General features: G+C 38.6%; 2 protein-coding genes across 7 annotated transcripts; both read left to right on the top strand.

Moving 5' to 3' along the window:
• Positions 1–49: 49 nt before the first annotated feature.
• foxp3a (forkhead box P3a) lies at positions 50–13,746 on the top strand. 5 transcript variants are annotated; one of them, XM_043246503.1, is made up of 14 exons: positions 4,051–4,321; positions 4,887–4,971; positions 7,811–7,971; positions 8,163–8,231; positions 8,344–8,425; positions 8,502–8,634; positions 8,728–8,835; positions 8,917–9,004; positions 9,171–9,239; positions 9,861–10,014; positions 10,158–10,234; positions 10,308–10,409; positions 12,862–12,983; positions 13,221–13,746. In XM_043246503.1, exons 3-14 carry the CDS (start codon positions 7,813–7,815, stop codon positions 13,315–13,317), a joined length of 1,260 nt encoding a protein of 419 aa, XP_043102438.1. In that variant the 5' UTR covers positions 4,051–4,321; positions 4,887–4,971; positions 7,811–7,812; the 3' UTR covers positions 13,318–13,746. The 5 variants fall into 5 exon arrangements, with proteins under 5 accessions (XP_043102435.1, XP_043102439.1, XP_043102438.1 ...); XM_043246502.1 differs by having other exon boundaries at positions 4,887–5,085; XM_043246500.1 differs by lacking the exons at positions 4,051–4,321; positions 4,887–4,971 and adding an exon at positions 50–2,824.
• Positions 13,747–13,902: 156 nt separating this feature from the next.
• tspy (testis specific protein Y-linked) lies at positions 13,903–18,492 on the top strand. Of its 2 annotated transcripts, none has more exons than XM_043246478.1 (7): positions 13,903–15,198; positions 15,722–15,799; positions 15,881–15,983; positions 16,088–16,242; positions 16,368–16,444; positions 16,528–16,649; positions 16,773–18,492. In XM_043246478.1, exons 1-7 carry the CDS (start codon positions 14,353–14,355, stop codon positions 16,937–16,939), a joined length of 1,548 nt encoding a protein of 515 aa, XP_043102413.1. In that variant the 5' UTR covers positions 13,903–14,352; the 3' UTR covers positions 16,940–18,492. The 2 variants fall into 2 exon arrangements, with proteins under 2 accessions (XP_043102413.1, XP_043102412.1); XM_043246477.1 differs by having other exon boundaries at positions 15,881–15,992.
• Positions 18,493–23,914: the final 5,422 nt, after the last annotated feature.

The following is a 23,914-nucleotide window of genomic DNA, read 5'->3' as shown; positions in this document are numbered from 1 at the left end:
AAGAAAAAAATAATGCTATAATCGCAAAATAGTAAAAATATGTGTACATATGTATATGTGTATCATTTTGCTACCTATAACAACAACAATAATAATAATAATAATATATTGGTTATTATAAGAATTAATGCTACATTTCTCATAATGTAATTGTACAGGCAAACATTATTAACAATATAATAATAATGAAATAAATAATATATAAATAATGAAAACAATAACCATGATGAGATGATAAAAGCCCTATAATCTGAACTCAAGCTTTTTGTTTTCAGTTAATTTAAAGACATTTTCAGACAAAATACAGTAAATGTTTTGTGTTGCCGTCAAGAGTAGGCTGGTTAGCTAAAAAAGAAAAAAAAACAATTCCAGTTATTTATATGTATGTGTGTGTATTTTTTTTATGTATATTTACTATTTAAAAAATGTTCACGGTTCACTCGTTTTTAAAACAAGTTATGGCTGTTGAGCATGTTACGCAGCTTTAAATAGTTTGGGGAGATTCAGCCCCTCACGCATATTCTCCTCCGGGGTGGGGCTGAAATCAGACTAAAGGCCACCTGGGGTTAGGTGACCTTTGATCCCATTTCAGCCCCACCCCGGAGGAAAACAGGGTCTCTGTCTCAACGTCTCCGCAGAGTGTAGCGCCGACTGCTTGGAAGTTTCTAGTGATCCCGAAGAGCTTGATTATCTGGATCAGGTGTGTTTGACTGGGGTCGGAGCTAAACTGTTCAGAGCTGTGGCCCTCCAGGAATTGTGTTTCACACCGCTGCAAGTTTTAAAACGCTGGTTTAAACTGTGATTCTATGCGCGCTACTTACCAACAGCAAAATTATAATTTGAGTTATAATATTTGAAGAATTAGGAAACACCAAGAGTGAGAAAAGAAAAGCAGTTTAATGCCTAATTCTTTCATTTATAAATAATAAATAGATAAAACATAAAAATCCTGATATGAACAGCTTGCCTACCTGCCACTGATTGCAGAGTTTTTGCAGAAAAAAGATGTAAAGGTTTGTTAAATTATTTTCTGATAGCTGCTTCAAACGAACATTTATAGTAGAATGATCACGAAGTAAACGAGATCCGGTGGTGAGAAAGAAAAGCTGACGTATTCAAAAATGGATAATTACTATTTAGAGCTATTGATTGGTAGATTTGGTACTAGATTTTAACTTCTAGATGGAGCGGTCAGTCTTGCTTAGTATAGTGAAGTCAATAAGTACAGCATCAGAGGACTAGCTTGCTGCATATAGATTTTAACCAGGATTGTATCCGTTTTTGTGTAACAATGAACTACTCTGAGGGACGGTGTCTCAGACTGGGTTTCAATTATAGCAGCAGACTTAATGTGGAATAGTTCATTTTGGTTAAAAATACTTTTTAAAATATATATTAAGTATAGATTATTAACTTCTGGACTATGGAGTCCTGAACTAAAATTAAACGTATTTTTAAAATCACCTTTGCTAATCTGAATTAGCATGAGAGAGGTTGCCTGTAAATCACGGAAGAAGACATTTTAATTGAAAGGAACTGAGAAGCAAATCCAAGGGAAACAACAGCAGCACAAAAAAGACTGCGATCAAGAACAAAAACAGACAAACAAAATGTTACTAAACAAAAAAATAAATGCCTAGGCATATAGGAAGAGTAATGAATCTTTGCATATGTTAGCTGTTGTCTGTTTTGCAACATTTTATTATTATTCATTATATTAAACATAAAGCAGCTGTGAGCAGAAAAAGAGAGAAAGTCTTGGTCAGAATTATATTGGCACCCAAAAATTTAAATTTTAATAATTCCGTATTGTTTATCCTTTTGATGTTTCACTGATAAAATAAAATAAATAAAACAAACATTTGACATTCTAAAAATATTTTGTCTTTAATAAGCATTGGTCACTGGAATATAAATATGAGGAACACAAAGGCCAAATCCTCTTTATCATCTATTACAATAAAAAAGAAACAACACAGTTCTGTTGTGTAGCAACAAATTGAAAATGCAAAATATGAAGTCAAAAATAGCACAAAATGGTGGTAAATAATAAAAAAACTAAAAAGCTGAAGCGTTGAATATTTTCGTTAAGCATTACTTAAGGATGAGATTCAATTACAAACAATTACAATTATAAACCTGCCTACAATCCATTGTCTGTGTCTATTGTCTTACTAAAGTCTCTCTGAAGGATCACAGCTGGATAGTTGCAGACAATAGTTAAGTCTTGGGGGCAGAAGGCTTTATAATGGTCCGTGGTTGGATCTTCCAGTAGAACAATGATCCAAAAGGACCGTCTAGCCTTTCTCCAGGAAATCAGCCGACTAAATTCTAGACTATAGGCTAAGTCTGAAACTATTTTAAACCATAGCAGAGAAAGCAGATTTCTGTTAATCTGGTTTAAGGGGCCATTTTAGTCTTAATCTCTGTCTGGGAAACCGCCCCTGACAGTTCTTTTACTTCTCATATTTTAACACAGGATATCTTTATCTGTCTGCTACAAACGTCACTCAAAATGATAACGATAAAGCAGATTTGAAGAACTGGCTTTGAATAGAAAGAGTTACATTGTTGCAAGCAGTTTTAAAAGCATGACAGAAAAGAATATTTAACAAAAAGATCCCTTTACTTGCATGTTACCCATCTGCTGCATTTTATCATAAATTCATACAGCTAAGCTGCCTGCATGAAATAGTCAAGACAACTCTTACCCTCGAAACCTCTGTTTGTTTTTCTGTCTGTCTAGGCATGCTGAAAAATCAAGAAAATAGAAAAAGCCTTCAATGGGGATTGGTTTTGTTACAACTCTCCACACCCCTGTCAGGTATTGTTGATGAATGCGGATATGAGATAATCACGATTTGAATGCAGCCCCCTGTTTTCCAGCAAATATAAGGTCTTTAAGGTAGGAATATGGTATTTTACCAAACACAACGTGATTCTCTAATCTGTGTACTAGAGACAAATAATAAAACAAAACGCTGAGCCTGGAAGTGGTTACATTTTTTTCTTTTCATCATTCACGTCTAAATGTCGCACATATCATCACGTGTTATTAAATCGGCAGGCGCACGTTATAAAAGTTATAAATGAACGTAAAAGAGGTGAATGACGAGCAGTCTGTGAATTGTAAAATTGTATCTTTTAATATCTTATTGTATCTTTATTATTAAAAGTATCTATAGTATCTTTATAATTATGTCTTCATTGAATCTTTTTATTGTCTTTTAATATCTTTTCATAATTGTTTTACATTGATCCCTAAGGTTTACAGTCCAATAAGAATTGGGCTTGTAAATTGGAAAAAAAACCCAACTAATTGAATTGCTGAGCATCAAACATAATGCATGCACTGTTGTTAAGATACATGTTCAAATCTACTGTTTTCAACTTCAAAAATGTTTTTTAAGCTGTATGTAGTTACGTACGTGTATCAGAAAAGTCAGTTCATGTGCTTGGGAGTGTCATTATTGAAGAACAATTTGTACAAAAACACAAAAAACAAAAAAATAACCTTTTCAACCACAGGATGAGGATGTTTTTTTCCTGCGTTAAACTAATCGACACACATGCCATGTACCCTGTACATATGTTCAGTCTCCCCCCAGAACCCGAATACAACGTCACAAACCCTGCTAACGGACTTTCCGAACACGTAATAGGTTATTTTCTTCGTAATCTCATTTTCCGATCTTCCGGAATGGAATCTTATTTCAGTTAATTTTTTTTTTTCAATTAATCTAAGCCATGAAGTCTGACATGTATTATCTGATCCTTAAAAATACGTTTTATCTCATACGAAAAGACGTTCTGAGATCAAAAAGAATGAATGAGGTGAATTAGAAATATATCTCTCAAATGTGTAGAATCTCTAGCAAAACGGCACATAAGATGTGAATTTGGGCTTTGGCTCATCCACAACGAAGGTGTGGTTTACAGTACGAGATCTTGCGTTATATCTATTAATCATTTACGTGGAAAACATTCTAGGTAATCACACAAAATAAAAAAAAGGGTTTTTGCTGCAGTGACGCTTTTCTAAAATAGGAAACTGAAACAATAAATTGCCACATAATTTCTGAAGAAGATATGGAGACCGTCTGACTAGCAGTTTTTACACCTCTTCTAATGCACACACAAGTATACAATATGAACACACACACACACACACGCACACACACACGCCAACACCCAATGGGGAAACTAAATTTCCACTAAATGTCATGCTAAACATTATAAAAGGGGTGACCCAAACATTTTCCACAGCATTCAACCTAATAATTGCTCTCTCACTTGCATCTATCTGACACTCGCACAACAGGTGAGTTTTTTTTCCTCCTTTCAACACTTTTTCCTCCTCCTTATTAATTACGTATTTGTTTGTTTTAGAAAAAAACGTTTAAAATGTCAGTTCTTTTATAACAAAACCTAAGCTTATGCTTTAAATAAATATAAAGCTTTTCTGTTTACTTTCTTTTGCCAGTGTTACAGCGGTGTATGAGAATAAGTTACAGTTATTGTGTTTTTAAATTATGAACAATATTGCATCATCATTTTTTATTATGTTTTAATACTCAAAATGTGCTTTTGATTTGACAGACAAGAGTTTGAATCATTTAAATCACTGGATGTTAAAATTAGTTAAATGATCACCTATTACTCAAACCAAATACTGAATTACTTGTGATTCATTTGGCATTGTAATTCCAGAGGATGCAACGATTTACATTACATTTCATTACGCTCTAGTTTTTTTTTTAACCTGTCAATCTGAAACAGCTCAGCATAGGAACAAGCAACCAAACAGTGCGCTTTCCTAAAGTGCAGACACAAATGAGGTCTGTGCATCTCAAACAACTCAGTCTTTGGTTTTCTTTCCTGTTCAGAGGCACTACAAAGGCCCTTGCTAAAAAGAGAAGATTTAAGCTTAAGCACACTCAAGGAAAAGCGCGACAAAGAAAGGTGTTTGAGGTAAAAGAGATCCTGCAGTTATGATAGCAACTGCATCAAGTATTAGTTTAACTGATGTGTATGAAATCAATGTTCCATCTTAAAGAAGGATCACCCAGATAAAAGATGCAAAGGGTAAGTTATACAACTCTAAAAATAAATTTTTTGTGTACCTGAGAGCTGCACACGGGGAGAAAATGAGTAGGTGCAAAAATTTCAAAAATAACTAGCTTGACACGAAATACGTTTTTTGCTTTTAAAAGGTCACCTTTTTATTCAGATTTCTTTTTTTAACCAAGTAGTGAAGTTCTGGCAAAGCCACATTTAAAAGTAGTGGTTCTTCGGTGGTTCCTTGTGGCATCTTTTAGCAAGCAACACACGTTTTAGCAAGAAGCATTTCTGGCTGTGACGGATTCTTGAGTTGATTTATAAAGGTTTATTTTATTTAATTGTTTTGAAGATTTAAATTACAGATTAGTTCTTCAGGTCTGTAGGCTTTTGTGTTATTTAAAACATCAGTTCGTCATGGTTTTCAACGCAAAAGTGATCAAACAGTTCTTAGAGGAAGTTGAAAAATTACTACTTTGGCAGACCGTAAAATCTTTCTTGGCTTGAACAGTTTTTTTTTTTTAGGAACGATAGCATTAGCTAGTTAGTTTGATTTGGTATATGATATTAGAATTATATTTGGTATAAAATTCTACAAAAACATTGATGTGATACAACAGGCCAATAGTTATTTCAATGCTATGTTCGATAGCCAATCATTTTTTGTAAATTATAATAACAATAGATAAATCGCTATAGATGCATTTACGTGATGCTAGTTAGCCTTGTTCACAAACACGGAAACATGGCACTTACCTTTGTACTTACTGTATAATATCAGAGAATGCCCAAGAATAACACTTTTTAAGCGAAATTAGCTTCATCTTGTATCTTTAGCAGTTTTCGCACTTAATTCAGCAGATGTCACGTTAATAACAAATTCATTCTGACCTCCTGCAATAAAAAGCCACGATGGTGGAACTGGGTGGAGAAGAGTGTTCAACTATTAAACATTATCACTTTACAGTACAGTACAGTTCACGCCTCAGATATCCTGGCCTTCATATCATATTTTGTGTGTTGACACAAATGAGTGGGTACAGTGGAAAAAAGTTACTCAGAATGAAATTTGCTATGTTTGTGGGAGAGAATTGAGGCCAGAATTGTCTCTATGTTCCATATCTGGTTTTATTTAAGTTTAAGTTTCAGGTTTAATTCTGGGTGTTTGCGAATTGAAAATATTTGATGGGCGTTTGCAGTATTTAGTTGGCTCCAGCTTAGATCTGATTATTATAACTGTGACTGTGAATTCCACAAAACACGGAAACTAAAACTGATTTCACTGAATACCGAAGTTTCTAAAGTGTCATTATTGCAAAATGAAACCTGCTGTCAGTCCCGACTATTCTCATATTTGGAGGGATTTTATCTCAGTGATTGGAACTGAGAGAAGACTGTATTCAGAATGAGAGATGAATAACGAGTTTCATTGCCTTGAGTAATCCCAGTCTTATCAATATCATCTTCAGGTTGAACTCTCAGAGGAATAAATTAAAATCAATGCACATTCACTAGGCACAAGATCACAACATTTAAAGCTACTGCAAATTACTGGAAAATGACATGCTTGCATATTGCTGATCCGAACCTGTGATAATTAGTCTAGATGACTAATGATTCAGAGAAGTTCAGAAAAGGGTCATAAAAAAAAGAGCTGCAAACGAGGGCACTTGATCATTTTTAAAGATAAAAAATATTTTTATATATATTTGTTATGCATTTGTTGCATATTTGCGCGACACTTCAGCACCTGCAACATCTCAACATCTCGTCAAGTTGCTTGTTTGAAAAACCCCCCAGGTGAAAAAATGTGACATTTATCACAGACTGGATGTGGTTAATGTCAAATGTCAATGAGGAATAAGCAACACATGACTTCTTAAACAAGTTCAGAAAAAACCGCAAAGACAATGGCGCTCTAAAATCCAAAGATGAAGTTTTTTTTCTTTTTCAAAGATTGTATGTGCAAGGTATGATAAAGACACACTTTTATGCTATTAAATATTAAACGGAGGTTACTGCATTAGAACTGAACGCATATCAAAGTATTATATATATATGGAGTGAGTCAGATATATGGTCAATGCAACCTCGGAGCATCACAGTCCTTTGAGATTTAATCGCTATAAATATTTGAGACGTTAGCATGTACTTGACCTGTAGCTATTGGTTTGTTTGTTTTGAGTTTCTAAGACGAGCAATTCTTTTCAAAGAAAAAATAAGATTAATAATGAAAATAATGTTCATATATGCCAATTGACCATTTCAGGTTGATGTATTTGTCAATATTCATAGTCAAAAATGTGTGTTACACTCTTAATTTCAAATGGTATTTGATGATTTCTTTGGCACGTGCCATATTTACATTCACATTTCCATGAACTACGAAAAAATTAACTGGTATGTTTACTGGTAAAGAGTAAAAAGTAAACATTGCTTTTTTCAGATGACAAAATGATTGGCTTCACAGAATGGGAAAAAGGTTCTTCAGTTTATATATAAGGGGCCTACTCAAGGTAAAGTGTGGTTTGGGTTCAGAAAACACCTGCACTGTGAAATGAAAAGAAAAACAACTTCCATACATTTACCAGTTTTATTCAAATATGTAATTATTCTATATTTGGAAACAAAGCAAAAGTGAACGCATTTACACAGGAAATAGTTTGATCTAGGGCTGATTCATTTCACTCTCAGTTCGCAGTAGTATGGTAAAGTGAATAAAGCACTTTTATATCTTTATATTTCTAAATAGGTATGCTTCAAAATGCTGCTGGAACACACAAAGGTGGCGATAACTGGAAAAGTCACCAAAATCAGTACCAAGAAGAAGAGCCTTCAACCTTTTCCAGCTTGCAGATAAAGGCCAGAGGAAGCTGTTCATCTCTGCTCTCAGGAAAACCCATGGCTACCAAGGTAACAGACCAGAAACTGGCATATTTCTGTATTGCTGTGCAAAATAATAATATGACATAAATGAAATGATGAATACAATGATATTATATGAATGTTGGTTTGAGTTATTCTGCACTTTAAAGCAACACACTCAAGAATGAATGGTGAAACAAACCTTAAAATGATTGTTTTTTCCAATTGTGATTTCAAAGGTTGCCTTGGGCAGTGATTTCAGAGGTTCTCGCTCATCTCACAATCAAAACTCCACTCTACAACAGCAGGTACAGATCAATCAGAGAACGTTTCACTTCTATAGTGACCCTTTACCTAAACAAATAAAGGGTTAAAAAGAATAGAATAAGCTTGCATGCATTGTCTGCTATCTTTTTCCAGACTGCCAGTGAAAACGCAAGCAAAGATTTCAGACAGCACAGACCGTCAGTACTACGCAAAGGCAACCAGCCGTTTCCACAAGGTACTGATACTATAGATTTATCAATGCAAATGAAATCATTTATCTCTGAAAGTAAACTTTTAATAATGCTCCACAGCTTGCGGTGTTCATGACTGGGTTGTGGACGCTGTGTGTAAGACAGAACCTGACAGTGACCTCTCAGACCCCGTGCCGCTTTACACCAACCAGTCTGAAAGTCCTCAGCCCGGCAGCACAGGGCATACTGGGAAGTGAGTAGTATCTGGTTTGAGAACATAAACACACGGGCGAACCGGCATGGTCTCAGTTTTTGTATTAAATGAAGCATTTATGGTTATCTCTAGGCATGCATACAGTGTTCCAGTTGGCTTTCTGTGTGTTAAAGGACAATGCGGATGGCCTGGTTGCTCAAAGAGCAAAGAAGTGTTCAAAGAATATGGATATTTCTTAAAGTGAGACGGCTATGGAATTAAAAATATCCTTTTTCTAAACAATTCCAACAATACCTGATATCTCTATATTTCATAAACTAGACACCTTGCTACTGAGCATGCTCCAGGGGACAGAAGTATAGCCCAGCTGAGGATGCAGAAAGACAAAGTACAATACATGGAGAATCAGGTATGCAACCCCAGTGCTCAAAAACAACAGTTTGTTCTTTATTAGATAACCAGTTTAATTTGCATCACGTGAGCTAATGATACATAATGCAAGAGGTTATAATATGATCTGGATTATTAAAAGGATGCCCTTGAATTTTTATTTACTATGTGCATGTTACTGTTAGTTGACTGCAGAAAGACAGAAACTGCAGGCTATGCAGTTACACCTGTTTGACATCAAATCTACCTCTGAGGTAAGATCTCTTGTATTAAAATAATTTTGAAACATATAACGAATCTAAATAGGTGGTCCAAACTGTGATGCTTAAGAGAAAGTAATTGGCAGTCAGTTGCTGGCAATCACAGAGCTCATAATATGATTATAGCTGCCTATATATCTGAGTTACAAGGCATTTGCTATTTGAAGATTTGTAATAAGAACACAGAATATGTTTGGAGAAATGCTATATCAATTGATCTACACACCTCAGTCAAAACAAAAATGTATAATACTGTTAAAAGGGAGTCAGGAAAAATGGAAGAAATCTTCTGCTGTAGACTGTAATCATGATTTGTAAGTGGATTATCTTTTATTCTTGAGACAAATGCAAGGCCGTCTGTCTGCCCGTTAAAGCTGAACTGACATTAGGTCACACCCGACAAAGATGATCTTTAGCCAGTAAAAAAAAAAAAGAGCATTAGAAAAGCTAAGACAAAACCCTGTGTGAATTAATCAAATTATTCCTTAACGACAGTGGGATCTGTTTATGTTCTGTTTGTCACTCGAGGTTAGATTTTACCTGCTTCTAGAGCTTGATGAAAGCCAGATGATGTTTTATATTAAGATTGATGTCATTTTGTCCTTCTGATCTTAGGATGGTAACAGTGCAGAAAAGTCAGGACATATGTCAGAACTCCTGCAACCTGCAGCATGTCAGAACGCAAATGCAGTTTACGACAGTGACAGAGCGGCAGCTGAAGCGCTAACACAAGGATACTGGCAGATCTCTACCTCTCATGTTATACCAGGTCATTCAGCACGCAAACATTTGTTATCGATGATACTATAGAAAAATATTGGTTGTGATACCAGTGGTTCATATTTCATCTCCACCCACTAAAGAATATGATGTAATTTATATTTTAATGCGTTTTCTTTCTTCTGATGGTAGGGATTATCCCCAGTTTTGAGTATTATAAGTTCACAAACATGAGGCCACCTTTCACCTACGCCTCCATGATACGATGGGTAAGTTCTGCTGTATTGAACATCCTGTATTTTATCATTTCCTGTCAGTTTCATAAAGGCTTTTTTATGCTAGGCGATACTGGAGTCCCCAGAAAAACAACTTACTCTGAATGAAATCTATCACTGGTTTACCCGCATGTTCTTCTACTTTCGTCACAACACTGCCACATGGAAGGTATGGGATGTGATGTTTGTACTGTAAACCTATTATTTGTCATTCCATGAATCTACCTTTACTCTGGCGAAGGGACTTAGATAAGAGTGCAAACCTCTCCTCCAGACCCCTAGAACCTTAAAATCCTGGGGATCTAAAGCTTTTAAAGTGGCTGGTCCCACCCTCTGGAACAACTTATCTGTTTACATCAGAATGGCTTCTACTTCCAGTTCAAGTCATATCATAAAACACATCTCTTCTTGTTGTCTTTTAACATGCATTAATGTTGTGCCTTTGAATGTTTTTTTATCTGCTTCTATTATTGTAGTAATGTCTTAATTCTTTAATTTTATGATTTTCTCCTCTATATATATATATATATATATATATATATATATATATATATATATATATATATATATATATATATATATATATATATATATATATATATATATATATATATATATATATATATATATATATATATATATATATATATATATATATATATATATATATATATATATATATATATATATATATATATATATATATATATATATATATATATATATATATATATATATATATATATATATATATATATATATATATATATATATAGGAGGAGGAGCCAACGACAGACACAGTGGGCGTGGCGTCAGGCCTCGGAGAGGCTTTTCTTTATTAACAAAATAAATAATAATACAAAATAATAAAGTGTCCAGGGAAAGTGTCCAAATAAAAGGGGGGGGATCTGGTGTCCTCGTCGTGCCGCGGGGAAAGTGAAGGTTGAGGCCGTGTTCCAGGGGAAGGGTCCAGGTAAGGGGCGGAGTCCGGCGGTCGCACGCGCTCCCTTTTCTGGCCCGGGCGCGAGGGGCGGCGGCTTCTTCCGCGGCGTCTCCGTCGTTTCTTTGCTCCGGCGGCAGAGTGGGATGAGCTGTGTGCTCACAGCCTGGACTACGGAGGTCCCACGACGCGCTTCTCGGACGGCGGGGTGAGGTCCATCACGCACCCTTCCTGGACCCACGAGGACACCAGCGTGCATGCACGGGGGAAGAGACCGGTCTCTCGAGGAGAGGCGCGCAGGGCATTTAACGGCGGCGGTGACAAGGCTAAATCCCCTTCAGGTGTGCCTCGTCACACGCCGCCAGACCTGGCCAATACCACGCCCCTCCTCTCGAACACACCCACTCCCGTCGGGAGCCTGGTGAAGGGCGGCGAATAAAGGACGGGGTGATGGTGACAATAAAGAGGAGGGGCAGCCGACTCGTCACATTCCCCTCCCCAAGCGTCAACCCCGTCAGGCGGTCGCCGCCCACGCAGGAGTGCTACCTTCCTCAACCAGGCTCCAGCAGTCGGAGTGGGCGGGGCAGGGATTCCTCTCCGGGCAACTCCCCTCTCGCACCGGGACAGAGAAACCGGGAATTAGTCGGAATGCTCAACCAGCCACCGGGTAAATGACAATAAGCAAGCGTCACTTACCCTTCCTGGTGGCTGGGAGCGAGTCTCCGTTGTTCCTCCGTCCCGGCATGGGTACCAGCGAGAGGGGATGACGTCATCAGATGTCGCCCAACTGTGCCGTCTAAGCTCCGCCTTGCCCGCATTCTCCACCACTGTGACGGGAGGAGCCAACGACAGACACAGTGGGCGTGGCGTCAGGCCTCGGAGAGGCTTTTCTTTATTAACAAAATAAATAATACAAAATAATAAAGTGTCCAGGGGAAAGTGTCCAAATAAAAGGGGGATCTGGTGTCCTCGTCGTGCCGCGGGGAAAGTGAAGGTTGAGGCCGTGTTCCAGGGGGGAAGGGTCCAGGTAAGGGGCGGAGTCCGGCGGTCGCACGCGCTCCCCTTTTTCTGGCCCGGGGCGCGAGGGGCGGCGGCTTCTTCCGCGGCGTCTCCGTCGTTTCTTTGCTCCGGCGGCAGAGTGGGATGAGCTGTGTGCTCACAGCCTGGACTACGGAGGTCCCACGACGCGCTTCTCGGACGGCGGGGTGAGGTCCATCACGCACCCTTCCTGGACCCACGAGGACACCAGCGTGCATGCACGGGGGAAGAGACCGGTCTCTCGAGGAGAGGCGCGCAGGGCATTTAACGGCGGCGGTGACAAGGCTAAATCCCCTTCAGGTGTGCCTCGTCACACGCCGCCAGACCTGGCCAATACCACGCCCCTCCTCTCGAACACACCCACTCCCGTCGGGAGCCTGGTGAAGGGCGGCGAATAAAGGACGGGGTGATGGTGACAATAAAGAGGAGGGGCAGCCGACTCGTCACAATATATATATATATATATATAAAAGCCACAGTCACCGATTTGTAGAATATAAAAATTTCACAACTTGTATGTTAATGACAGAAAGTGATGACTAGGCTCTTTGATTACAGTGGTTTTCTGTTAAGACTAGGTGAATCTTATTCCTCCTTTTAGATGCATCATGATTTAACAGGTTTTTTATGTGTCTGTGTGTAGAATGCTGTTCGGCATAACCTCAGTCTTCATAAGTGCTTTGTGCGTGTTGAAGGAAGAAAAGGTTCTGTTTGGACTGTGGATGAAGAGGAATTTATGAGAAGAAAAGGACAAAAGTTTCACCGGTAAACTGTCTTTCCTTCTTCATAGTTGTGTCGGTAACATTGTTTTTAACCACTGCATGTCCCAGTCCTGTGAATAGTTGATTGTATGTATAAATACAAGAAGTTAAAGGTAATATTAAAATGGCTGAGTAGTAAAGATAAAAAAAACATGCTCTTTGGAAGTATCTAATTGGATCTATTGTTGGAGGGGGGAGAATCATAAGAGATTTATTGCAGTTGCACCACGTTTTCCTCCAGGGATCAGGATATGGGCTGGATGGCACCCTTTCACGTGTTTCCTGTGACTCCACAAGGTGAAACTTATCCGATGCGAGGCCCAAATGGACTCTCTTGAAGAGATTACAATTGGATTTTAACCACTAACAATATTAACAAATGTATTAAGAATGGTTTAAAATTGTGGTTTTAAACATAGCTGGCAGTCCATTTTAGACCTAATTATTTTTTCTTTTCTTTTCTTTCTTTTTTTTGAAGAAAAATGTATATGTGTAAGGAATTATAAAGTTTGTCTAACCCAAAGATAAAATTAAGTAGTGGGTGTTCAACAAACTTTTCACTATCCTTCTTGCATTTAAATGTACCGATAATACAGGTATGTTTTTAAAGAGCTTACAATTGTATATCAATAATGATACTAATTGCATCGTATGTAAATACATTTATTATGGTACTTAATTTAATATTCCTAACTGTACATTTTCTCTCTTCTGAATTAGTGCCTTAAAATATGCTGTTCAAATAAAGGCTCAAATCGAAACGTAATCCAGAATTGTTATATTGTTATACTTCTAGTACAGTATACACTACAACGTCAAGTGTAGCTTTTTATAATACTAAAAATAATAATAATAAAAAAAATCTTCCAGTTAGAAATATTTCACAGTGCGTAAATGGAACGCAATGGTGATGTACTCCATGTTCGTGCTCGTCACCGACTGCAGTAAAACGACTACGATTGGCCGAGAGATTTTTGCGCGGTGCATTTCAGCCAATCAGAGCTTTGTTTTCGCGCTCGTATGCAAAGCCTCAGATAAATGGCGAACGGAAGGGCAAACTATAAACAAATACAACAGAACTGGACATTTTTAGACGGATTGTGACTTTTAAGAGAAAAGTGATTATATATCACGAATGCTCTGGGTAAATACAAACGGAAATATTCGATATGCGACCGTCAGCGAGAATTTAAACTAGCCTCATTCAGCGTTAGGAAGCCACCTAGGCCTGCTGACATTTGCGCAGACTTGGAATTTGGTAGTGCTGTAATGCGAACGCGGGCTCTGGATAGAGACCCGCACAGTTAACTCAATCAGCGTTTAAAATTTAAAATAATCATATACGTCTGACAAAGCTACAGCCAGTCGGGATCATGAGTACAAACTCGGACAGCGGTCAGCCGTCCGAAACTAACCAGAGGAAAAGAAGTCCAAGTGGGGAGTCTGACTCCACGCTGCCCAAGCAGGCGAAAGTAAGTGATGGGGAACCGAGGAATGACTCTCACGAGGATGCAGAACCTGAGAAAGTTGGCAACGACGAGTCAAAACGTGGATCCGAGCGTCCCGAAGACGCTAAAGAGAAGGACACTGTGATTCTGAATGAAGCGGACGCGCAGGAGAGCGCGGGGCAGGCTGGTGGAGGTGAGAGCGAGCGGCGGCCGTCGGACTCCGCCGCCATCGCCGCAGCAGAAGCGCTCGCCAGTCTGACCGGCGGGGACGCGGACGAAGACTGCAAAGAAATGCCCTGTTCGTCAAAAAAAGCGAGCCGAGAGAAATCAAGGGACAAGTCGAATCGTCCCGGTTGCTCTCAGAGCGAGAGAAGGACGGAGGCGGCCGCGGCTGACAGTTCCTCGTCCCTGCTGCTCTGCGAGGACAGAGAAGATCCAGAACAGGCTTCGTTCGTGGATGATGATGATGAGGAGGAGGAGGAGGATGACGACTCTCTTCCCGGATCTTCCTCCACGGCCAGCTCGTCGGTCGCCTCTGACAATGAGGACAACGAGGATGGAGAGTGTGCCATAGTGTCGGTGAAGATGGCCCCGGAGGTGCGGCAGTCCGTGGCGCTGCTCGCACAGGTGCAGATGAGGCTGGACGCGCTGGAGAAGAAAGGTGCGCGTCTGCATCAACGCCTGGAGATGAAACTGAGCCGCCAGCGACGCCCTCACCTGGACCAGCGCAGCGCCATCACTCAGGCCATCCCAGGCTTCTGGGTCACCGCTGTATCCTTCACTGCAGAGTGCGTACCGTTCAGGTGGACATAGAGAGTGTCAGGGCCTTTGAAGCTGAGCTGTGTAGTTATGTCATTAATTACTCATTCTCATGTAGTTTAACATCCATGAGATCTTCTTTTGAACACGCATTGGGATATTTTTGGACCCTTCATAGACAGGAATGGAGCTGCCACATTCAAGGCCCAGAAAGGTAGTAGTAAGAACATTGTTAAAAGAGCCCAAGTGGCGGCAGTTGTTCAACTGCAATGTTATGATGCTACAAGAATACTTTTTTTTGTGTGTTTAGAACAACTCTGAGGTGAGTAATGACAAGGTGAACTGTACATTTGTATTTTAGGAGCAAATTCTGTGCAGTTGGCCCAGAATCCGTAGCAACTTCAGTCATCATACTCAAAACTCTTGTGTTTGTTTCTGTTTTCCGTTTACGTCAAATGTGTTTTTACCGAATGATTGTGAATTCCAGATCTTTGTCTTCATTTACGCAATGTGCACTTGACTTAAAGCCAATCAGCTTCTGAATCACCCACATCTATCAGCACAAATCGATGAGACCGATGAAGATGCTCTAAGTTACATGACTAATTTAGAGGTAATGCGTTTTATTTTGTGTTTTTCCTGTTTTCGAAACTTGCAAATGATCAGTGTTATTAATACACTTGTCATTTGACAGATCGAGTCTTTCAAGAACAACAAACTTGGTTACCGCATCTGCTTCCATTTCCGGAGAAATCCCTTTTTTCAAAACAAAATGATTGTGAAGGAGCTTCATCTTGGTATGGGAGGTGAGCCGAATGTGAAACCGATTACTCTGGGACACATTTATTTATTCTGGGTTTAAATTGCTGTGTGTATCTGTATGTGCTTTTGCTTTGCTCAGGGTCTCCGGTCTCGTTCTCAAACCCAATTTTGTGGCACAGAGGTCAGAATCTGGTCGGTAGTGGAGAGCCGCGTCGAACGTCACAGGGAGTCTACCAGAGCTTCTTCCATTGGTTCAGTGACCACAGCAATCCAGGAAGGGATGAGATCGCACAGGTACGTCTTTCATGTGGTTAGGTGCAGGAAGAAGAGCCCTACGAACAGGCCAAAACAAAATCCTTAAACACAGTAAATGTGAAGTTTAAAAAAAAAACTGATGAACTCTATTCCCTTGGCTTTAGATCCTGAAGGATGACTTGTACAGAAACCCATTGAGGTACTATCTGACTCCACTCTGGGAGCCGCGAGAGAATGGAAGGTAATCTCTAGCCTCTAGAGTGTATTTTTAGTTAGTTTTTTTTTTTTTTTTTTTTTTAATTTCTTACTTCTGTTGTGCTACAGCGGTCCCAAACCTCAGGGCAGCAATAATGGAGACGAGTGCGTGATCATCTCGGATTCAGATGAAGATGAGGAGAAGAGCCAAAACTTGGGCCAAGAGGATGAAGATGATGACCAAGTCGGAGGTGAGGTTTTCTTTTTCACAATCACGTTGCTAAGTTTAATGTAAAGTGCTTTTATAAAGTCTGTCGACCCAGTAAAACTGATCTCATTTTCCAAATCACCTTGAGTCATAATTTGTCTCTTAGGCTCAGAGGAGAACGACAGAGACGAGGGGGAGTCGTCCTTCGAGGAGAGAGATGAAGAGGAAGTGGATGTTGAGGAAGTAGAAGAGTCACATGACTCCGGTGGCTGTGAGGTCAGAGAGCAAGGACAGGAAGAGGAAGATATTGATGTAGATGAAGAGAAGAGTTAGGACACTGGGATGTCTCTGTTTCTTTTTATGCAGAATAGCATCATTAGAATTTTCTATGGTCTATTTTACTCCTATTGTTTCCTGCATAAATTAAGAGTCTGTTTCAGATAACATGTGGTTAATGATGCTTAATGATCAGGGGTTAACTATGTCTTCATTGTAGATGGTACTTTCTATACGTCAGATTCAGTGTGTGCACTCCTCCGAAATCACGTTTTCCTTCAGATGTCATCTTATTTTACACTTATGACTTTGCATTAACAGATTTCAGAGGGCTACTGATATCTTTTATCTCACAACGGACTGTTTAAAGCTTGGGATCATAGACTGCACTTAGTTTAGTTTTTGTATGACGGTGTACAGTAGCATTGTCTCAGAACCATGACCATTCGCACACCATGCTTTCCTGTCTGGATGTTTTACTGGCCTAATCATGTTTTTCGGTCATTGCTGTAATATTTTTTGGGTTAATTGTTGTTTGTGTTACTTTATCCTCATCTGCCGAATTCGATCATCATGAAGCAACTGGTTTCCTTGCCTAGTTATTTTTCACAAACTCCAGCACCACACTTTGCTTATAAGGAGAAAGGTCAAACATTCTAAAAAGCACTTCATTCTGAACCAAAACTCGATATCTCAGGGATGTTTACTCTCTTATCCTCCTTATTAAAGAAAAACCCATCTACAGCATAAGCTTCATTTCTTCGGTTTTGTGTCATTAATACGTCACGTCTTTTGTGTATCGATAAACCTTTAAATAATTGTAGTTTATTTTACTTTGTTTACATAAGCAGATGAAATCCTGTCACTTGGTACCTCTTGCTACGGCGATCATGTGATCCTTAAAACTATTTTCGTCCCGTCTAGAAATGACACTGTCAACACATGAACGATAACATTTATTCACTTATTTAATTGATCAAAAAAGCAGCAAGGCCATCTCGTGATGTTTTTTTTTTTTTGTTTGTTTGTTTGGGTTTTTTTCCCCCTTTTGACAGCATGTTGTGTGCGTTCTATACTCAAACTTCTGTGTCCAGTTAAATGCTTAGAGAATATTGTAAAAATAGTGAATCCGTACACATTTTTTTTTCACATTATCTTTCATATTCATATCATTTTTTTCATTTATTTCTAATGGTATTTCTTTTGCTCCTTTGCAATAATTTTTTGAACTTTGGTCAGTCGGTTTTTAGAGCGAAACCATTCTAAACGATCTTCTAGGTATCTGTAATAAGGCAATTGTGTTAAAAGATTGATTTAGAGTTTTTGACCTGTAAAAGTTTGGTTTAAAAACGAAAAGCTGTTAACTCATTGTAAGTATACTGGATTGTACTTGTTTTACCTGCAAGGCCAGTGGTTTGTACATAATCCTCTCCCTTAAAAAGGGTTTATAATTTGTTATTGAATTATTAGGGTAGATTTGACCTACAGTATCAAAGAAAAACTATATTTTGTGTGCTAAATTTTATAGAGAACTACAATTTTTAAATATGTGTTTTTGTTTTGGTTTTTGTTTTCCATGTCGAATAAAGTTTTTGTCTTTTCATTCACAATGTTTCGTGTGGCTTTTGTCTCTGTTTCTCCAGGAAATGAATCAAATGAACAGCTTTAGTTTTTTTCCCGTTGACACGCTTTTTTTAGTGTTTATCTTTCGGTTCATCGGAGCTGAGGACTATGATAAGAAATGACATTAAATCAAGTCCTTTTTTTTTTCTCTCTTCTCCGTTCTTCTTTCGAGACTCCCCACAAGAGGGCAGCATAGAAAAGAACATAATTGAATAAGAAATTCTAAGCTGCTTTTCTGATAAAAGAACAAAGTCATATTATGGTTTTCTTTTTTTTTTTTATGGGACCACAGCTTTGATGCGGAATATTAGGATTCCAGTCTTTTTTTTCTATTGAGAGCTTGTTTTGACTTTTGTATCTGAAGCACCTCCAGACAACACAAGCTCTTGTTTAGTATATGGGGGTCTGTGGGACTGCAAAGGCGATGAGATAAGCATCCCAGTGCAGCGTAGAGTGATGTCATTGTCGAACGCTCTTATCTCCATTCACATGCCTGCGCTTAGACAGCTGTGCCGTGCTTGATCACGTGAACTGATGCATTCCATGTTTTCATGATCGATTCAACAGTCCTTACAAACTGGAAGCAGCGTTATTTCAGATCTGACCTTCAGGGGTCAAACGCATCTCTGCACGGATCAAAGCGAAGACGTATTTCCTTTAAAATACGTGATCCACGAGGTAAACTTTACTTCGCCCTCGTCACCTCTGGCTGCATGTTAACCAGTAGCTTGGATTTTGACATAAGAGGGGTCAATGTGTAATGAAGCTTGGATACGTATGGAAACAGCGCAGCTCTGCAAACAGCCGAGGGGCAGGCATTTTTGGGCAGGCCTCAACAGAGGAGTGCCGATGTTGCAATGGTACATTTAAAACCTTTGATTTCATGCTTAATGCAATGCTATAAATATTCCACTAGCAAAGGCCTGCCTGTTTGTAAATGCAAAGCAGCCAAGCAGGCAGTAGGAGTAGAGTTGTACTACTGTCATAGGAGATGTAGATAACACCACACGTTTTATCAAGATTGAAGGAAATACATGGTCTCGTGCTTTGGATTGGAGGAAAAAATCGGTATTCAAATAAATGAAAAAGTTTACATTTATTTTAAAAAATTTTATGTTTGATATTAACTTACAAACACTTTAAAATATACAATAAAAATGTAAGTTAAATATTTTGTTTTTTATTCACATTTTTGGCTGTGTTATTATATTTTATTGAATATTACCCACATTTGTACTCTTATTTTTAATGTAGGTGAAGTAAATCCCAAAGGCTTTTTTACATTACTTTCATCATTTAATTTAATTTACTTTAGTTCCATTGTTTTTTAAATAGATTTCTATTTATTCTTTTACATATTATTTAATAAATTTTATTGCTACATTTTAAAACGCCAAATACATTTTAAAATATATTTTAAAAAATTACAAATATTACATAAGCACATTTTTTGACTGCATTATTATATTTTACTAAATATCTGCCACATTTGTACTCTTCTTGTGAGTTTACTGTAGGTGCAGTGAATCTCAAAACCTTTTACATTAAGTTCATGAATTAATTATACACATTATTTCCATGTTGTTGACCATGGGAGCTTTGAGACCCTTTGCTCATGCAAGTTATAACTCACTGTTTTTGTCAGGCAGAATAGATAAAGAACGGTGCTCTTGAATCAAGCATAACATTAAAAATTATCTGTCCGATAAATGAATATGAATATGCAATGCGGGTTACTAAAGTATACTAAAACAGTCAAAAACAAATTGTCGGAACAGAAGAAAGAAGGTCAGCGAGCGAAGGAGACAGAGACAGAGGAGATGAAGAGGGTGGGAGCGAGGGAATGGAAGTATGAGATAGACAGAAGGAAGGAAAGAGAGAGATGAATGGTAAAGCTAATTAGCAGACCTCTGACAGCCCTGGTGAGCAGATAAATGGTTTTTATCTGAAAGATCACCAGGAGTCGCAGCCTTCAGGCGTCCCCTGCACTCTTTCCACCCGTCTGCCCTCCAATACGTGTTTTGACTCACTCTGCGGAGAAATATGAATACACACGCATTTCTGCTTATTTATGCATTCTGTTATTTCATCAAAAACACTTCCTATTTGACTATAGTAAACAAAGCCTGCGTGAGTGTTTCTCAGCTTTTGTATATAAATTGCCCATTACCCATTCTTCGAAGAACATCACGCCTCGGGCGATTGCATTTGCAATCAAGATGAAACTGGAGCGTACTGGAAAAAAAAAGGAAAGGCACCACAGTGGGACTTTTATCATCCCAAAATCTCGTGGCACCGCATCCATCTTTGATGAGGCAGGCCGCTTATACGCTCATCCATCCTGGGCATCCCGTGGGCTGCGGCTAAGGTGCTGACAGATTTATCTCCTAAGACAGATGTACTTTACACTCCCACACCCCTCCAGCTTTTCAACTTTTCCGTGGATTTACTTTCCTTTTCCCGGCATTTTGGAGGCTAGCACCAGATTTACCCAGGATACTGACTTGTGCGGGAATCTGCCCTGTTGGGAGGAAATTACATCGGTCCTTTTAATGGAGTTAGTAGGTACCAGGGTCAATAACATGTCATTACTGACATGAAAATACATTATAATACAATAGAGTGCTGCAGGGATGACGCATGTTTGTAGGCCAAAATTGGGAAATGAGTTAGCGTTTTAACACTTCCGGCATTAATCCAAAACCAATGAAAAAAACCAAGGGAACATGTTTTGTAGGTTAGCCTAAAAAAATACGTCATCAGATTATTATTCGTCCGGCACACTATGTTTAATAATAATATTAACATGCCTCTTATAGAATAAGCAGAATATTTTTAATATGTTCTTAGATCATAAAGTAAAACATGTAAACTGTTCTTTACTGCAAATGACGGGGTCCAATGAACAGGCAAAATATGTGGAAAAGAACCTTTGTGGACCCTTAAAACTGTGTGTCAACATTAATATGTCTACAAAATAAAATAGCAAATAATTTTACCTTTTTATGACAAGGTTCTTCAGTACACACACACATTGGTGTTTGTGGTTTATGAGGACTCTCCATAGGCGTAATGGTTTTCATACTGTACAAACTGTATGTGCTCTTGTCCTACGCCAAGCCTACACCTTACAGGAAACTTATGCCGTTTAGATTTTCAAAAAAAACACAATTTAGTATGTTGAATTATGAGGACATTGGCAGTGTCCTCATAAACCACCTTCTAATTGTAATACCTCTGCCTTATCCATGGCATTAAACAAATTTGTATCCCCATAAACCACAAAAACCAGCACACACACCATTTTTTATATTGATTAAACCATATAAAATACAAACAGTGCGTTATAAGATCTTATCCGGTGCACATTTGAAAGTACATTCATAAAAGATTTTTTTCTCTTTTCTGAGGAAACTCATATGTCATTGACCCACTAGTCTACTTTAAGAAAAGGCATCCCTCCCCAACTCAAAACCTGCGCTGACACATAGCCTGCAGCGTTTCACAGAAGTGCTGCCTGGATTGATGAGCACCACATACTCATAATGATAAATTTGTTGTTGTAACTCTTGCTTTGAGCCCGCAAATCCCTGTTTATACACTGCAGAGAAAGAAAGACGATCATTCCCCAACAAAACCCCACTGACTTCCTGACCATGTATACGATGAAACGTGACGCTCTTTGTGGACCCGACGCATTTAAGCTCTTTAAAATTCAAATACAGGCTTTTTCAATCTTTACAATGCACATTGTATCAAATCAAAGAAAGTTTAAAGTAGAATAAATCATGTGCTCTTTCGCACAAAGGACAGAGTTCAAATTCTGCGCTTTCACAAACATGAGACGCTCGCTCAAAAGGTCTGTCGGAGTTAGTAACAAAAGGAAATATATAGCTGTGGGTCATCAACTTTCAAGTTGCCATAGCAGCATGTCCATGCAAGATACAAAGGTCACATGTGAATTAGAATATAAGAAAGTGTTTTCACTTAAATCAGGGTGCGTACCGATTCAAAACATGACCCATTTGACTAGTTTTTTGTGCTTGCCACATCATGTTGTTTCACCAGTGTGGGGGGTTTTCTCACCAGGTTGAGATTTTACTGCACTATTTAAACCAAATAAGCTCATATATTAGGCAATTAAGCTTCTAAGGTGATTCAGTGGTTTGCGTAGATGTGGTCGTAAAACTGCGGACTGTGTAAAGTGTCTCTGACGTGGGAGAATGTGGGGCTGAATGGAAGATAGTGAAGCTGGTGGGGCTTACTGCATTGTGGGTGAAAATCACACGGAAACCTGAACTTAAAGCCGACTTGAGTCACTTCCTCTCATAGGAGAATAAAGGATGCCTCCCACAAAGCGAGAAAAAGACAAGAAACCACCTCCACATCCGCAGCAGTATAAGAAAAGGGCACATTGTGTGATGTCATGAAAAGCGGAGCGTCTTTTTAATCAGCTGAAAAGGAAATGGTAAAACTTTTTACACACCCTTCCACTGAATGAATTATATATAAAGGCAATGTACAACATTTGTACATTTAGTCTAAGCTCCGGCATCCTAATGCATGCCAGAGTGTCAGAGGCCCTAGAAAGAACACACCAAGGGCCTTTTGTGTCCAAAATACCGAGTCGCACGTTTTTTTTTGTGCGAGAGAACGTCCTTTCACCCAACCCACCCCCTCCGTTGTGTTTCGCCACCGTCGTCTTGAGTCACGCCGCCGGATGCAAAAGAACTTTGGGAATTTCAGGACACTTTCTGGCGGGACAAACAGATCTGCCACAAACGCGCTGCAGTGGGTCTCCTACACAACGGCTTGACAACTGTCTGTCATTCTGTTCGCTGCAGCTAGTGATGTGCACATCTAATGAGGCGAGACAGACGGGCAGGATAGACCACATCGATTTCATACCATGTCAACAGTGCTGAACTGCTGGCGCTTTGGTGAATTTTGAACAATGGTATGAATTAAATGCTATTTATACAGGATTTAAAAAGATAACTTTCAAAAAGGCAGGCCAATAAAGTTATTATAAAAACAATTATACATTTTTACAATTTTTACAATTATAAAAACCCTGCACACACAGGGTTTTGTACGTTGTAGTTTCAACTTATGTAATATTTAATATATATAATAATTTGTAGGATATGTGGGGTTTTTTTTCTTTTTCTTTTGATGATTGCTTTTGAATGTTCAGCTGTGTGTTTTTATTATTATATGTGATATCACTTACCCCATTCATGACTACTGTGAGACTTTGACCAATATATGTATGTGTATCCGAATAGTTGTGTTTTATTTGACATAACTGTGACAGTTTAGCCCATATAGAACAAGTGTGACTAAATATAGTACATATCCTGTTAAAACCGCATTAAATGTGTAATGTGTAAATTTGGTAACACTTTA

The sequence above is a fragment of the Puntigrus tetrazona genome, chromosome 8 (assembly GCF_018831695.1).
Source record: "Puntigrus tetrazona isolate hp1 chromosome 8, ASM1883169v1, whole genome shotgun sequence".
NCBI lineage: Eukaryota > Metazoa > Chordata > Actinopteri > Cypriniformes > Cyprinidae > Puntigrus > Puntigrus tetrazona.
This window is presented reverse-complemented; position numbering and strand designations above follow the sequence as displayed.